The sequence below is a fragment of the Arachis hypogaea genome, chromosome 15 (genome assembly GCF_003086295.3).
Source record: "Arachis hypogaea cultivar Tifrunner chromosome 15, arahy.Tifrunner.gnm2.J5K5, whole genome shotgun sequence".
Classification (NCBI taxonomy): domain Eukaryota; kingdom Viridiplantae; phylum Streptophyta; class Magnoliopsida; order Fabales; family Fabaceae; genus Arachis; species Arachis hypogaea.
The window spans coordinates 14373625-14389276 of NC_092050.1; the positions used below are offsets into that span (position 1 = coordinate 14373625).

General features: G+C 35.0%; 1 protein-coding gene and 1 non-coding gene across 3 annotated transcripts; one reads left to right on the forward strand and one right to left on the reverse strand.

Annotated features, from left to right (window-relative positions):
- Nucleotides 1–885: 885 nt before the first annotated feature.
- Nucleotides 886–2681, reverse strand: LOC112749584 (uncharacterized protein At4g22758). Of its 2 annotated transcripts, none has more exons than XM_025797879.3 (3): nucleotides 2136–2681; nucleotides 1750–1969; nucleotides 886–1377 (listed from the first exon to the last, which is right to left on the reverse strand). In XM_025797879.3, the coding sequence occupies exons 1-3, from the start codon at nucleotides 2436–2438 to the stop codon at nucleotides 1139–1141; spliced, it is 762 nt and encodes a 253-aa protein (XP_025653664.1). In that variant the 5' UTR covers nucleotides 2439–2681; the 3' UTR covers nucleotides 886–1138. The 2 variants fall into 2 exon arrangements, with proteins under 2 accessions (XP_025653664.1, XP_025653665.1); XM_025797880.3 differs by having other exon boundaries at nucleotides 1750–1960; nucleotides 2136–2659.
- Nucleotides 2682–4103: 1422 nt separating this feature from the next.
- On the forward strand, nucleotides 4104–4176 carry TRNAK-CUU (transfer RNA lysine (anticodon CUU)). Its single transcript has one exon. It is a non-coding gene; the product is annotated as a tRNA-Lys (tRNA).
- Nucleotides 4177–15652: the final 11476 nt, after the last annotated feature.

Genomic DNA, 15652 nt, shown 5'->3' on the forward strand with positions numbered 1-15652 from the left:
TTTGATCAATTGGTATCAAAAAAGTTGATGGGATAGTGGAATTAAAATGGAAACGGTTATCTCTCACGTTATCTCCCACTATCCGCGTGAGAGATAATCGTTTCAATTCTCTTCCTATTATTCCTATCAATCTCTCCTAACAATTGGCAAACGGTTATTTTTATTTTTCAAATTTAAATCAATCTAAATTTTTGTATGTAATCTTTTTGAGTACTAATTGATCCAACATATCCATTTGAACAGTCACAAAAAAATATATCCATTTTAAAAAAAATTAAATTAAATTATGATCTAATTGGATCGATTTAAATTTGAAAAATAAAAATAACCTTTGCCAATTGTTAGTGGAGAGAGAATTGAAACGGTTATTTCTCACGTGGATAGTGGGAGATAACGTGAGAGATAACTGTTTAACTGTTTTCATTCTCTTCCCACTATCTCATCAACCTTTGAGTATCAATTGATCAAACATATCCATTTTAATCTCTTTTACTAACTTTTTATATACTAATTACATACTAAAAATTAAAAATACATGTTATATCTGTAAATGAGATATACACATTTTGCGTCCATATGTCTTATCTCGTTTACAGTATAAACAAGATAAAAAAAGATTTTTATTTGGGTAAATATTTTTTAAATTATTTATTTCAGTAATTATTATAATTAATTTATTTATTTAAATAAAAAATCCAATAAGCTACGCCTCTCAATTATTTTTTCTAACAAAAGGTCCATCATTCTCTCTCCCACATATCTACTACAAACTACAAAGTACAAACACAGAGCATTTGGAAAAGAAAAATGTTTTTTAATTCCAATTTCTTGCATTGTATATCATATGGACATCCTAATTATCTTTAAATAAATTTTACTGCAATCTTTTGCACACTCAAATTTTCATTCTCTATTTTCAAATTAATTTAAGTGTTCATAAATTTAGAATATACAAACATATTTCTTAAACTAAATAAATAATTCAAGTATTGAAAATTGGAAAAGATTCTATGCACAGCGGAGACCCGTCCGGTGGTTTCATGGAAAAAGCAACATAAAAATGGATGCCATGCTTTTCCGTGATAGTTGACACCGTTGGAGGTTTACATACAGAAGGAAAATAGAATTCCTACGGGCCTTACTGCGAGCAAACTACCATGTTCCAGAGCCTTTTAGCCCTTCTTACGATTTTGTTGATCTTCCCGGCTATAAAAGACTCTAGAAAGAACGGAGACGGAGTTTTTGGAACAGAGCTATGTGTAACTAATTCGGGTGTACTTTCTGAGTGAAATGAATCCATGCCAGATGTTCCATTACTCTTCCGGAGATAAAAACTTCTACTACCTACATCCCCGATCAGTTCTGATTTGTCCAAACCTACCAAGCAACAAAGTCAACTAAAACTCTGTCAAATCCACTGTATAATAATAAGCTACCGCGTTTAATTTGCCAATTCTATAATATATGTCATTATATTATAATATTATATGTTCAACTAATAATATTATATTATTAAGACTTTGTTATATAAACAATAATTTTTGTAATCTATAAATAATGAATTTTAAAATTAATTTAATAAAATAAAAATATACTGCATTTTAAATTATTTACTTAAATTTTAATATTAGAATAATTATCTATATATGTAATAAATTGAATATCTGATGTATCAGTTATTCACATTATTTAGTATTTTTATTGTTCACCGATACTTTTCTTTATTATTATTATTAATCAGTGACTTACTTTGGAGACTGAAATGGGATTGATGCAATTGGAATGTTGATGAAGGTGCATCAAGGTCGAGGCTGGGGCTCCTGCCTTCTTCTCTATATATATCGATCACGCGCTTTATTGTGTCATCCACACTGGATCCCAATTTCACCATGGTTCTCACTGGCCCTGGACTTCCTTCAACCGTTACATTAACCACCACCTTAGCTTCCTTCTCATACCTCTGATGTAACTAAAATCAATATAATTATCCACTATTATAATTGTAATTATCACATAACAAACTAGAATTTGATGATCGATCTGGAACAATAATCACAAACGAAACGGTTATATCAAAAGCTGCAGCAGATTGGCGAGAAATTAAAGCTGAAAGCATTCATTTAGAACAAGTATACCTTGTTAGGTACAAGGATTGGAGAGGAAGCAAAGAGAGAAGGGGAAGAAACGAAGGCTTCGGAGAAGGTTTGAGGGCGAAAAAGGCTCCCTTCGCTCTTCAACTCATATTCGAAGAAATCGTCTCTGCCTCTCGAGAGAAGCAGAGGCGCCGATGAGCAGCGCTTCAAGATCTTGAAATCAGGCCTCGACTTATTTTTGGACCTCCGACGAGATGACGGAGATGGCGACGGCGAGGGATGCGGCGGTTTGATTCTCCGGGATCGGATCGCCGGCGATCGTCGGCGCGAACTGCTCCGCAACATGCAAGGGGACTTGTTAATTAGTTGGTTCCTGTTTGAGTAATATAAAAATGTAAAATCAGTTTTCAAGAACTGTTTTTGTGATTTATATACAAAGTAGGGGAGCTAGAATATGAGAATGGTAGTTAAGTTGAGGGCGTGGGTTGCGTGTGTGGAGGGAACTTATGCCAGGCAGGAATAACCGTCAAGCTCTTTATTATTTTTTTCAATTTTACTACTACTTCACTTTGAATTTGAAGGCAGGGCAGGCACTGCTAAGCTATTTGGTGGGTCTTGTACTCTTGTTCTTGCGTGGGTCCTACACTCCTTTTGTTCGCCTTTAGGGATGCATGGATGCCTTTCGTATAGTTTCCTTCGTTCGTTTCCTCTCTCCTTTTTCCTAAAAGTTAACCAAAATACGACTCGCACCGTGACCGTCCACCCCTTAATATTCTTTTCTTATTACTTAGGTCAATTCCTTTATTATGTGAAACAGATGCGGATTAAATAATGTTATCTCATTTTGGTGATGTATGGTCTTGGAAAATGAATCAAGGAATAAATACAGTGAAAATGTTGTAATGAATTTCACAGTTCACTGAAAAAGATTAAACATAAACTTTGATTGGGTTTCTTGGGCGGTACGGGCAAGAAGATGACGCTCATATATTTACTATTCTGGAATAATGAATGAGTCGCCAACCTGTTGACAGGCTTCCTACTGCGGCAAAACAGTTACTACTAAAACACTGGTTCCCTTAGTTTGAAGATAATAATGATGCAGACAAGCACTAGGAGACTAATTTCTAGCTAAGAGGATCCCAGGAACCAAACAAACGTTTTTTTTCCAAGGATGTCCACCGCCGACTAATATCTTCGCTGTGGATCATCTGCCAATACTTTTCTATGCCCAATGAGCAAATGGCTTGCTAAAAGCCTAAGGATCTAAGAAACCCAGCGAACCCTGAAATTTTAGGACTGGGTCAATATGTTGTTTCTTTTTATGTGCTGCAATCCATATGGATCCAACTATAACTTCTTTACGTTCGTTACCAAATGAATAAGCCCAAACACTAATAAGCTTAAAAGCCTGGTTTGTTTCCTCAAACGTCAACTCTATCATATTGCATTTCTTTTCTGTACAAACTACTCTGGGCTGACCATACCGCCCAACAACAAAAAAAAAAAAGACTACAAGTAATGATAGTCATTAGCATCCCATTGTCATGGTAATTGTAAAATGCTAACTGAATGTGGCTACAAGTATCTACTGACTACTTGCTTTTAATTAATGAAATTAACTAAAAATCATACTGATTATTTCAATGAAAAGAATAATAATTTTCACTTAAAAGTTTTCTTTTTGTTGTTTCCTTAACAAGTGTTATTAGTAAAAAGTAAAAACAATCACATACTCTACTTTCATTCCCCTCCTGTTATTACATTTGCAAAAAAAAACGTGTAATTTTTTTCTATTTTAAAAATTACACAGATGACCATTGTCAAATTTATGTATAATAAATTTTCAGATAACATCTTATTCGAACTTCTAAGAGATTTTTATCATGTGTTGTTCTTGCTCTTTATATTTTCCTCCGTACACTTTATTCCTATACGGATGTACTAGCAGCCTTGAGAATAGGACATATTAACCATCTTGTATAATACAACTAAATTAATTTTTAACAAGCCCGTCTAGCTCAGTCGGTAGAGCGCAAGGCTCTTAACCTTGTGGTCGTGGGTTCGAGCCCCACGGTGGGCGAAATGATTTTTTCCTATTTCAATATCACCACCAATATACTATATATAGAGCATATAAGTTTGATCTTCAAAAGTTTAGAGGAATTATTGGCTCATTCTTCCTTTTCATTCAACCACTTTTATAAAGTCGGGGGGAAATTGTAAATGAGCTTTTTTCTCTCATTGTTGGTCTCAGACTTTAAGGCTTTCTTTTTGAAGGCATCACTCGAAATATATTTCTCAATCCTTGGCCATACACGTGGATAGGATCCCTTGGTAAATGGTAATGATAGGGCCCGGGCTTTTTCTTTTGGTAGGCGACCAGAGCTCTGTTCCTCACCCAACGCACAACCATTCTTCCCTTTTCTTATCCATTTTGGGTCTTTCGGATGGATAATGGAAACCAAAGATATGTATGTATGTATGTATGTGTCTATCCTTGCCACTTTTTCTCCATTTTCTTTGCCAAACCAGGAATATTATGAAACTGGGCCTGGAAAACCTTCCAACCTTCTTATGGATGCCGATATAGTATATAAAGGGATTTTCTATTGCCACTATCCCTATATATATATATAGTTGTAGTTGTACTTACTAGAATATAAATTAGAGGTTGTTATGATCTTGTGTGTTTATCAATCATCAGTATTCTCACTTCTCAGCGCTCTTCTATTTTACTACTATTCATTATCTCAAAGCGGGTACACTCTTTTAATAAGTGTTAGATGTATATTTAGATAGAGTAGTCGGTACATGAATAATTATAATAATTTATATGGGTTTAGTTTATAATAAATTCAACGAAGAATTAGAGATATAATAAAACAATAATTGACGTCTCAGGTAGTCTCTCACAATCTCATGGACTCAATCTAATTACTCGTTGGTCCCCATCATCAATGTTCTGGATCCGTACCTGCTTTTGCCAAATGCATATGGATGCAGAGGGCTTTGATGGAAGTATCAATGATTTCATCAATCAGGAATAGCTACATTTACCTTTGGAGCTTGTGTTATTAACTTATTATTGACCTTTAATTTATTTAAAACTTCTTAGACAATATATATATATTAGGCTTAATTTAAGTGATTATTCATGAACTAAGCCGAGAAGCCACTCAGATACATTATGGACTGTTTTTACGCTAGCACTGCTATCCTTTTTTCACAAACTTTTCCTTGGTTTAAATCATAAATGTTTATATTATGGACCGCATCACCGTATGGTCAACAAAATAAGGAGCAGCATTACATAAGCGTGAATTGGATGGACCAAATCCAAGCAAATAGTTTTAACTAAAATTAATAAAGAATTTTATTGAATACTTAAGAATGGGAAAGAAGGCAACAATTAGAATTTTGTGAGCAAAAAATAAAATATAAAAAATAAACAATAGTCGCTACTGGTCCTCCATCTAACACCACTATAATAGTGTGTACTACATGTATGTTCATATTGTTATTCGTTTATAATGCGCAAATATAAAGTGATGATGGGTTTGGTGATTTTGTACGTGGTATAACAATATATTAATTATTCTCTACTTGATTTACATACTGTTTGTTGTATTTTATGCTTTATTTTTTCCGTAGGACTTTGATTCCTAAAGCGATAATGCATTCATGACTAATTGACTTTATACAAAGAAATGGCCTATTATCCCCGTAATGATCTCTATGGGCCAGTATTGCCCTTTCCTTTCTGTGTGTGATATCTTCAATCTAGCGTTGTCGCATCTCAATGTTTCAATGCTAAACCACATGTGTATGTATGGATGTAAAACCCCTTTAGGTAATGTTTCTCTAATGAAAAAAAAAAAAGTTTATAGAACAACACTTCATTATGTGTATTATTCTTACAATCATATCTGTTTCTTTGTTAGTTGTTACTACATTTTTTTTACAACTGTAGTTTTAAGAATCCGATGTTGGATCCAAAAAGATTGAAATTGCTATGATGGTTATATAAGAGAATAATAAACTTCGCGTAAACACAAAACAAATAGTGTAATAGTAATTTGAGAACGCTATATGCATCTCAACTCTCAAGTACTTCATGTGTTTGACAATGGAACCAATAGTAGGTTGCATATTTAATTTCACTCGGCACCGAACAAACAAGGAATATGAATTTCCTGTATGCATTAACGGCAATAGTAAACATTATTGCATGTCTTTATTTGAATGACCCAATGTCCTTTTGTTTAATTAAGGTTATTCAATTTTAAACTTTTATTGATTTCGTTAAATAAATTAGTTTTTAATTATATCAAATTATTCGTCTAAATAAAAAGTTAATCTAAAAATATTAAAAAAATTGAAAGACTGATATTTTTATTAAATAATAATAAAAATTAAAATTAATTTAAAAAAATTAATTTAGTAATTAAAATTTATTAAAAATAAAAATTAAAATATTAAAAAAAATCTTGAAAATCGATCTAGAATATATTACTCGAAAAATATGTAATTTATAAAGAAGATATCCGTGCTAACGGCAATTCCTTATTAAATTATTCCACATTTATATCATTTTTAATCTCATATATAACCTTTTCCCATCCCCTTTCATCAGCACATAAAAATTGGGTTTCATTCAGTACTTGAGTAATGCAGTTGACTTATTATTAATTAAAATGACAACTTACTAATTATGCCCGATTTGTTAATCTCATTGTTAAGTCCTTAAATTTTTATTAATCTAAATAAATAATATTATTTGAACATCCAATAACCAATATTATTGCAATACTGATTTAAGAATTTGATTAAAGACGGTTAAGAAAGTAAATAAAACTTTTAATTTTTTCGATATATTAAATATATAAAACCTTTAAAATTTTATATTTACTTTATATTTACAGTAAAACATTTTATATAAAATATTCTTAACTAATTCTATAAAGACCTTGACGGGTCTTTTAGGAACAATGGAACCTCCTCAAGTATTTTATAAAAATATTGAGATAAGTCTCAAAGTAGTCTCTGAAATTACACTCGAACTTCAAAGTGATCCCTGAAATTTATAATTCATCAAATTTGTCCTTAAAATTGCACTCCGAGACTTATAGTAGTCCCTGAGACATTTTCCGTTCATCAAAACCTTAAAACGACGTCGTTTTGAACAAAAAAAAATAAAAATAAAGGTGCAGCATAGACCCCCCAATTCCAACCAAAAAAAAAAAAGAAAAAAGAAAAAAAAAAGTGTAGCGTAGAACCACCCCCTCCCCTCCCTTAATTTCAGGGATCACTTTGAGGCTCGAGTGCAACTTCAGGGACTACTTTGAGATTCGAGTGCAACTCCATAATAGATTATAAATGAGTTAAACCTCAAAGTGGTCCTTAAACTTGCACTCGACCCTCAAAGTGGTCCTTAAACTTGCAATGGCCTCAATATTATCCCCGAATTTAACACATGTGGTTCACGGTCTTCCCTGAAGCATTTTTCAGGGAATATTCTCTAACGGCGCGCTGACGTGTATGGAGAGGCGCCACATTGGATATCTGACGTGGCTGTTATCATTTTTTAACTCAATTTAGTCCCTGAATTATTTTATAACCCTAATCCCCAATTTATTATCAGAAACTACTCTGTTTCTTCTTCTCTGCTCTCCTTCGTCTTCTCTGTCATTGTTGAACGTGATTTGAGTGGGTCATGATGGATGGAGGCAGCAAATTGAGGTTATGATGAAGGCCCGAATTTTGGAGGTTATGATGCTCATGATGTATATCATGATGAGTTAGATAGGACAAATTCTTGGCATTTCGAAGAAATGAAGACACCCCTAACTCAGAGGACGACGACTCATTTCCTGTTTTCAGAGAAGAAACAAGGTTCGGGAAACTCCAATTAGAGGTAGGGATGAAATTCAACACGAAGATGTATTTTAAGGAGGCTGTGAGGGAGTATTGCATCCAGGAAGGTAGAAGAGTTATATTCAAGAAAAATGATATTGTACGATGCAGGGCTTTATGTAGGAGTGAGGAATGTCCATGGGTTATCTATATCTCTAAGGATAGTGAGATTATTTGCCGGCAAGTTAAAACCTTCAATGATGATCATACCTGCCCAAGGAAGACAAAAAATAAAATAGCTAACAGAGGGTGGTTAGCAAACAAGTTGGTGAAGAAGCTTAGGAAATTTCCAAATCTGAAGCACTCTGAAGCTTTAACATACTTCAAACCCCGCAGATGAGCCCACTTTTGACAAGATGTATATTTGTCTGGATGGGTGCAAGAATGGGTTTAGGGCGGGATGCAGACCGCTAATAGGGCTTGATGGAGCATTCCAGAAAACCAGATTTGGTAGACAAATCTTGGCAGCCATTTACCTCATTGCATATGCCATTGTACCAGTGGAGAACACGAATAATTGGAGGTGGTTTCTTGAGCTACTGCAAGAGGATCTAGGGAGCTACACCTAAAATGGGTGGTGTTTCATTTTGGACATGTAAAAAGTAACGATGTCTTTGCTATTTACTGGTTATTGTATTTTAGTAAGGGTTGAACTCCTTAGGTTGATGTATTTTTTGTAGCCATGTTTTGCTTTCATGATTCTGTTTCTATATTTACTGGTTTGTTTCACACATTGTTATTGCCTGTATTGATAGAATGGGGTAGGAGTAGAATTTAATAAATCGTGGGGATAAATTTGCTATCACTTATACATGTGTAGGGATTAATTTCATGTCACTTATGTATGTGTAGGGACCATTTTGATGTCACTTATGTAAGGTGAGGGACCATTTTGGGTCCCGATATTGTAAGTTATTAATTTTAGTGGTTTCGTACAGGGGCTAATCACAGCTGTGCAGGAGGTCTTCCCTGATGTCCACCACAGATTTTGTGTATAGCACTTGCGGAGAAACTTCAATAAGCAATGGAAAGACAATGAACTTAGAGGATTACTGTGGGAGTGTGTAAGATCTACTACTCAAGAGGGATTCATTGAGGGGATGATGAAAATCCAGAGAGCTAAAAAAGAAGCATGAGAGTACCTTTCCAAATGACGAAGAGATGCATGGAGTCGGGCCTTCTTCCCCTCCTAACCAAAATGTGACAACATATGTAACAATGCTTGCAAAGTATTCAATGCCAGAATCAAGGAAGTAAGTGCCAAGCCAATTATCACACCACCAGGTACTTCAACTATTACTCCACCCATCATGACCCACTCAAATTACGTTCAACAATGGCAACTCAACAACGGCAGAGAAGACGAAGGAGAGCAGAGAAGAAGAAATAGAGTGGTTTCTGATAATAAATTGGGGATTAGGGTTATAAAATAATTCAGGGGCTAAATTGAGTTAGAAAATAATAACAGCCACGTCAGATATCCAACGTGGTGCCTCTCCATACACGTCAGTGCGACGTTAAGGAATATTCCCCGGAAAATGCTTCAGGGACGACCATGAACCACATGTGTTAAATTCGGGGATATTAAGGCCATTGCAAGTTTAAGGACTACTTTGAGGGTCGAGTGCAAGTTCAGGGACCACTCTGAGGTTTAACTCATTATAAATAGCTCATTTGAGAAAGGTTAAGATTCAAAGAAAAAAAAATGTCACAACATCAACCTTTCATGATAATTTTACTATTCTAATTGTATCGTATTCCTTATACGTCGGAAAAAAACGAGTTATACCTTGGTAAGATAAAATAAAATTTAAATTAAATTAAACTCTTTATCATAATCGATAGAAGCAGATGACTAACAACACCATCACTGATATTATACTCGTTTCTGTTAAGATTTTTCACTGACTTGAACGTCAGAGTCTTTTTTACAGGTACCACACTTGGGTTCGAGTTCACAAGAGTACTTTACTTCCAAGCTGAGCCACTGTAGTTCTAGGAAGAACGAAGTTGACCTATAACTCAAAAAGAAGTATCCGTGTCAGAACACTAATGAATCGTGAAAAAAAAATAAGATATAATTTTCAAAGGTTCAAAGAATCACATTTAATGAGTTTAATCTCAATTCTAAACTAGATCTTGAGAATAATTTTAATTTTAAAAATATCATCTAAATTAGAGATACAAAGTTAAACAATTTTATGTTAAATAAAATTTATATAAAAAGTATTTAGATAATTATTCGTTATCTAGTAAAAATTATCCAAAATAATTTTAATATAATTAGTTTGATATTTTATATAGTCAGAATATTTGGATTTTTTTAAATAAATAAAATAAAAATTTTATTTACGAATATAGATAATTTGGAGCATTTTTATTAATTTGCATTGCATTACTTATCTCGTTTATACACTATAAATAAGATAAGACACATCTCGAGGTCCACGTATTGTGTTTGCGCACATGTTATGACACGTAGTTTAAGACACGTCACGAGGTCCACATATTGCGTTTGCACATGTGTTATGACATGTAGCTTATCTCGTTTACACACTTATAAACGAGATAAGGTTTAGACGCGCATATATAAGGAACTTGTTCACAGCGCCTCAAGTGTCACTTTCCTTCCCCCTTAACCTTCATTTCTCCCTTTGTCGGATGTTTTCTTGATATTTTTAGATACTCAGACGTTATGGCGTGCACAGATGCACGGGACAATGACAACAACTGCCTGAATGTGACTTAGCACATTGCGGGAGCGATCGACTTCCAGGTTAGTGTTGTTGTTTTTTTCTTTAAAATAAATATGCATATAATTATAGTTAGGGTACTTTTATAGATTTAGTGTTTATACATGAGTATAATGGATTATGTTTTGGTAACATAAAATAGGTTAGTTGGCATGTTATTAACATTTGTTAGGTGTGGAATGTATTCTTACACTACAACAAAGGCGGAGGATAGCGACCAAAAATTGTCGGCCGTTAATCCAACTGCCGCAGCTAACGAAAATACCAGCTATTGTCACTTTGCCACCGCAACTTCTGCTTGAATAACGGCTACTGCATGAAGAACCGCCGGTAATCAACATCTTTATCCTAATTAACTTAGTTATTCAATCTTATTTTTTCTAATAACTAACAATTTTCCCCACAACTGTAGCTCCAAAAACCCACAAAAACAGATTGGAAGCACCCGAAACTCTAAAGTTGCTGCTCCACGGTGAGCCACTGCTGCCCGTCCATCATCCTCTCTCCGGCGTCGACCTTTCGTGCCTCCTCCACAGTGCATAAAACCCCCTGCTCCATCCTCTACGGTGCGCGAGAAATCCTTAAGATCTGCTCTACCCTTCGCGTTTGTGTGGTTGTGGAGTAGTGCGGCTGCCATCCGTCCTTATCTCTCCAGTGTCGACCTTTCACCTCTCCTCCACAGTCTGTGAAACCCCTGCTTCCCCCTCCATGGTGCACGAAATCCCTAATCTCTTCTCCACTTACTTTCATCACATTCTTTGATGAACAAGCACCATGTTATGGAACCCGTATTTGGAATTTTTTTAATTATTACTTGTGAACACAATAAACATTGCTGATAATAAAACTAATTGAAACATGTAGTTAGTAGTATATTGCAAGTAGCATTCCCTTCCATTCCTATAATGCATTTTAATTTAAAGGTTTAACCTCTCCTCAGTCCTCTGTCTATGATCTTTCTACTTTCTTCCTAAACCTTTAGTTCGTTCTTCACCATTGCTATTTCTTTCTTATTTTCACTCTTGATCACTTACAAAGTTTAAATCTCTTTTTTTTTCCTCAAAATTTGGCTATTTTGTCTATATCTTCTATTAGTTGGGGTTAATTGTGGCTTTTTAGAGGTAGGAATTTGAATGTACATTTAATTGAATTTATTGTATGTTTTGTAATTTCTTTTTGTCTCTCATATTCTCATTAATGGATTGCTAAAGTGAAGACCCTGTCTTCAAATTGATACTACACATGTGATTTAGATATTATGTATGCTTTTGGTTTGTGAGTAATTTTATGTAATTTCAATGATCACTTTATACTAGGTTCCTAACCTTCTGCTAGTGTTTGCCTTTATTTACTATTGGTAATTCATACACTATGACTTAGTGAGCTAGGTGTCAAGTAGGCAAAACTGAAACTGTGTCCTTTTTTTTTCTTGTTAACTTGATATTCAATATTTACATTTTGGTTTTGGATCTTAAGTATGTTGATTACTTCTTTATAACTTATTTTGGACACTGTGAGTTTTCCTTGATTATGTTGTTCTTGATCTTATCTACTGAAGTGATTAAATTTAAAGGTAAGCAAAGGATAAAGATACCTAAGAAGCGTTTGGACAATAAAAGTCCCAAGATACAACTTCTAGCACTTTTTGTTAGTATTTCTCTTCTAATGGGTTGTGATACCCATTTACTCCACCTTTAAGGCTATTGAGAGTAAAGACGAAAATGATAAGCACAAGTGGTTATTGTATTGGGTAGGTTCCTAATTTTTCTTCCTTCTCAATGAATACGAAATTGCTTACATTGATCCCTGTCATATACTTGTTCTGAAATCTTGTAATTGTTAGTGCTTATAAGTTACAATAATTAGTTGTGTTTGTATCATTCGAATTTGATTGACAATGTGGTACGCGGAATCGTGATTACACTTTAATTATGTAAAATTCATTGCTCTTTCTTTCCCTGGAAATGGCGCCAAAAACTTGATGCCAAGACCATGGTTCACAACTCCGTGTAACTAACCAGCAAGTGCACTGGGTCGTTCAAGTAATACCTTACGTGAGTAAGGGTCGAATCCCACGGAGATTGTTGGTATGAAGCAAGCTATGGTCACCTTGCAAATATCAGTTAGGCAGATATAAATTGATAATGGTGTTTTTGAATAATAAATAATAGAATAGGGATAGAGGTACTTATGTAAATCATTGGTAGGAATTTCAGATAAGCGAATGGAGATGTTTTTTGTTCCTCTGAACCTTTGCTTTCCTGCTATCTTCATCCAATCAGTCTTACTCCTTTCTATGGCTGGCTTTATGTGATACATCACCACTGTCAATGGCTACTTTCGGTCATCTCTCGGAAAAATGATCCAATGCCCTGTCACGGCACGGCTAATCATCTGAAGGCATCACCCTTGTCAATGGCTTCATCTTATCCTCTCAGTGAAAATGGTCAACGCACCCTGTCACGGCACGGCTATTCATCTGTCGGTTCTCGATCATGCTAGAATAGGATTTACTATCCTTTTGCGTCTGTCACTAACGCCCTGCAATCGCGAGTTTGGAGCTCGTCACAGTCATTCATTTATTGAATCCTACTCGGAATACCACAGACAAGGTTTAGACTTTCCGGATTCTCTTGAATGCCGCCATCATTCTAGCTTACACCACGAAGATTCTGGTTAGGAGATCTAAGAGATACCTATTCAGTCGAAGGTAGAACGGAAGTGGTTGTCAGGCACGCGTTCATAGGGAATGATGATGATTGTCACGTTCATCACATTCAGGTTGAAGTGTGAATGAATATCTTAGAAGCGAAATAAGATGAATTGAATAGAAAACAGTAGTACTTTGCATTAATCTTTGAGGAACAGCAGAGCTCCACACCTTAATCTATGGAGTGTAGAAATTCTACCGTTAAAATTACATAAGTGAAAGGTCCAGGCATGGCTGAATGGCCAGCCCCTCTGATCTAAGAACCAGGCGTTCAAAGATGGTCAAAAAGACAATAGTGAAATGTCCTATTTATAATAAACTAGCTACTAGGGTTTACAGAAGTAAGTAATTGATGCATAAATCCACTTCCGGGGCCCACTTGGTGTGTGCTTGGGCTGAGCTTGAGTGTTGCACGTGTAGAGGTCCTTCTTGGAGTTGAACGTCAGCTTTTGTGCCAGTTTGGGCGTTCAACTCTGGTTTTGGCTCCTTTTCTGGCGCTGGACGCCAGATTTGGGCAGAGAGCTGGCGTTGAACGCCAGTTTGTGTCATCTAAACTTGGCCAAAGTATGGACTATTATATATTGCTGGAAAGCCCTGGATGTCTACTTTCCAACTCAATTGGAAGAGCGCCATTTCGAGTTCTGTAGCTCCAGAAAATCCACTTTGAGTGCAGGGAGGTCAGAATCCAACAGCATCAGCAGTCCTTCTTCAACCTCTGAATCTGATTTTTGCTCAACTCCCTCAATTTCAGCCAGAAAATACCTGAAATCACAGAAAAACACACAAACTCATAATAAAGTTCAGAAATGTGAATTTAACATAAAAACTAATGAAAACATCCCTAAAAGTAACTAGATTCTACTAAAAACATACTAAAAACAATGTCAAAAAGCGTATAAATTATCCGCTCATCACAACACCAAACTTAAATTGTTGCTTGTCCCCAAGCAACTGAAAATCAAATAGGATAAAAAGAAGAGAATATACTATAAATTCCAAACTATCAATGAAACATAGCTTCAATCACATGAGCGGGACTTATAGCTTTTTGCCTCTTGAATAGTTTTGGCATCTCACTTTATCCATTGAGGTTCAGAATGATTGGCATCTATAGGAACTCAGAGTTCAGATAGTGTTATTGATTCTCCTAGTTCAGTATGATGATTCTTGAACACAGCTATTTTATGAGTCTTGGTCGTGGCCCTAAGCACTTTGTTTTCCAGTATTACCACCGGATACATAAATGCCACAGACACATAATTGGGTGAACCTTTTCAGATTGTGACTCAGCTTTGCTAAAGTCCCCAATTAGAGGTGTCCAGGGTTCTTAAGCACACTATTTTTTTTTTTTTTTTGCTTTGGACCTTGACTTTAACCGCTCAGTCTCAAGTTTTCACTTGACACCTACACGCCACAAGCACATGGTTAGGGACAGCTTGGTTTAGCCGCTTAGACCAGGATTTTATTCCTTTAGGCCCTCCTATCCACTGATGCTCAAAGCCTTGGGATCCTTTTTATTTGCCCTTGCCTTTTGGTTTTAAGGGTTATTGGCTTTTTGCTCTTGCCTCTTGGTTTTAAGAGCTTTGGCTTTTTCTGCTTGCTTTTTCTTTTTCTTTCTATTTTTTTTCGCATATATTATTTTTTTCTGCAAGCTTTGTTCTTTGCTGCTTTTTCTTGCTTCAAGAATCATTTTCATAATTTTTCAGAGTATCAAATAACATGTCTCCTAGTCATCATTCTTTCAAGAGCCAACATATTTAACATTCTTAAACAACAACTTCAAAAGACATATGCATTGTTCAAGCATTCATTCAGAAAACAAGAAGCATTGTCACCACATCAATATAATTAAACTAAGTTCAAGGATAAATTCGAAACTCATGTACTTCTTGTTCTTTTGAATTAAAACATTTTTCATTTAAGAGAGGTGATGGATTCATAGGATATTTATAACTTTAAGACATAGTTACTAACTACTAATGACCATTTAATGAAGACACAAACATAGATAAGCACATAACATAAAAAACGAAAAACAGAAGAAATAGGAACAATGAATGAATCCACCTTAGTGATGGTGGCGTTTCCTTCTTGAGGAACCAATGATGTCCTTGAGCTCTTCTATATCTCTTCCTTGTCTTTGTTGCTCCTCCCTCATTCCTTTTTGATCTTCTCTTATT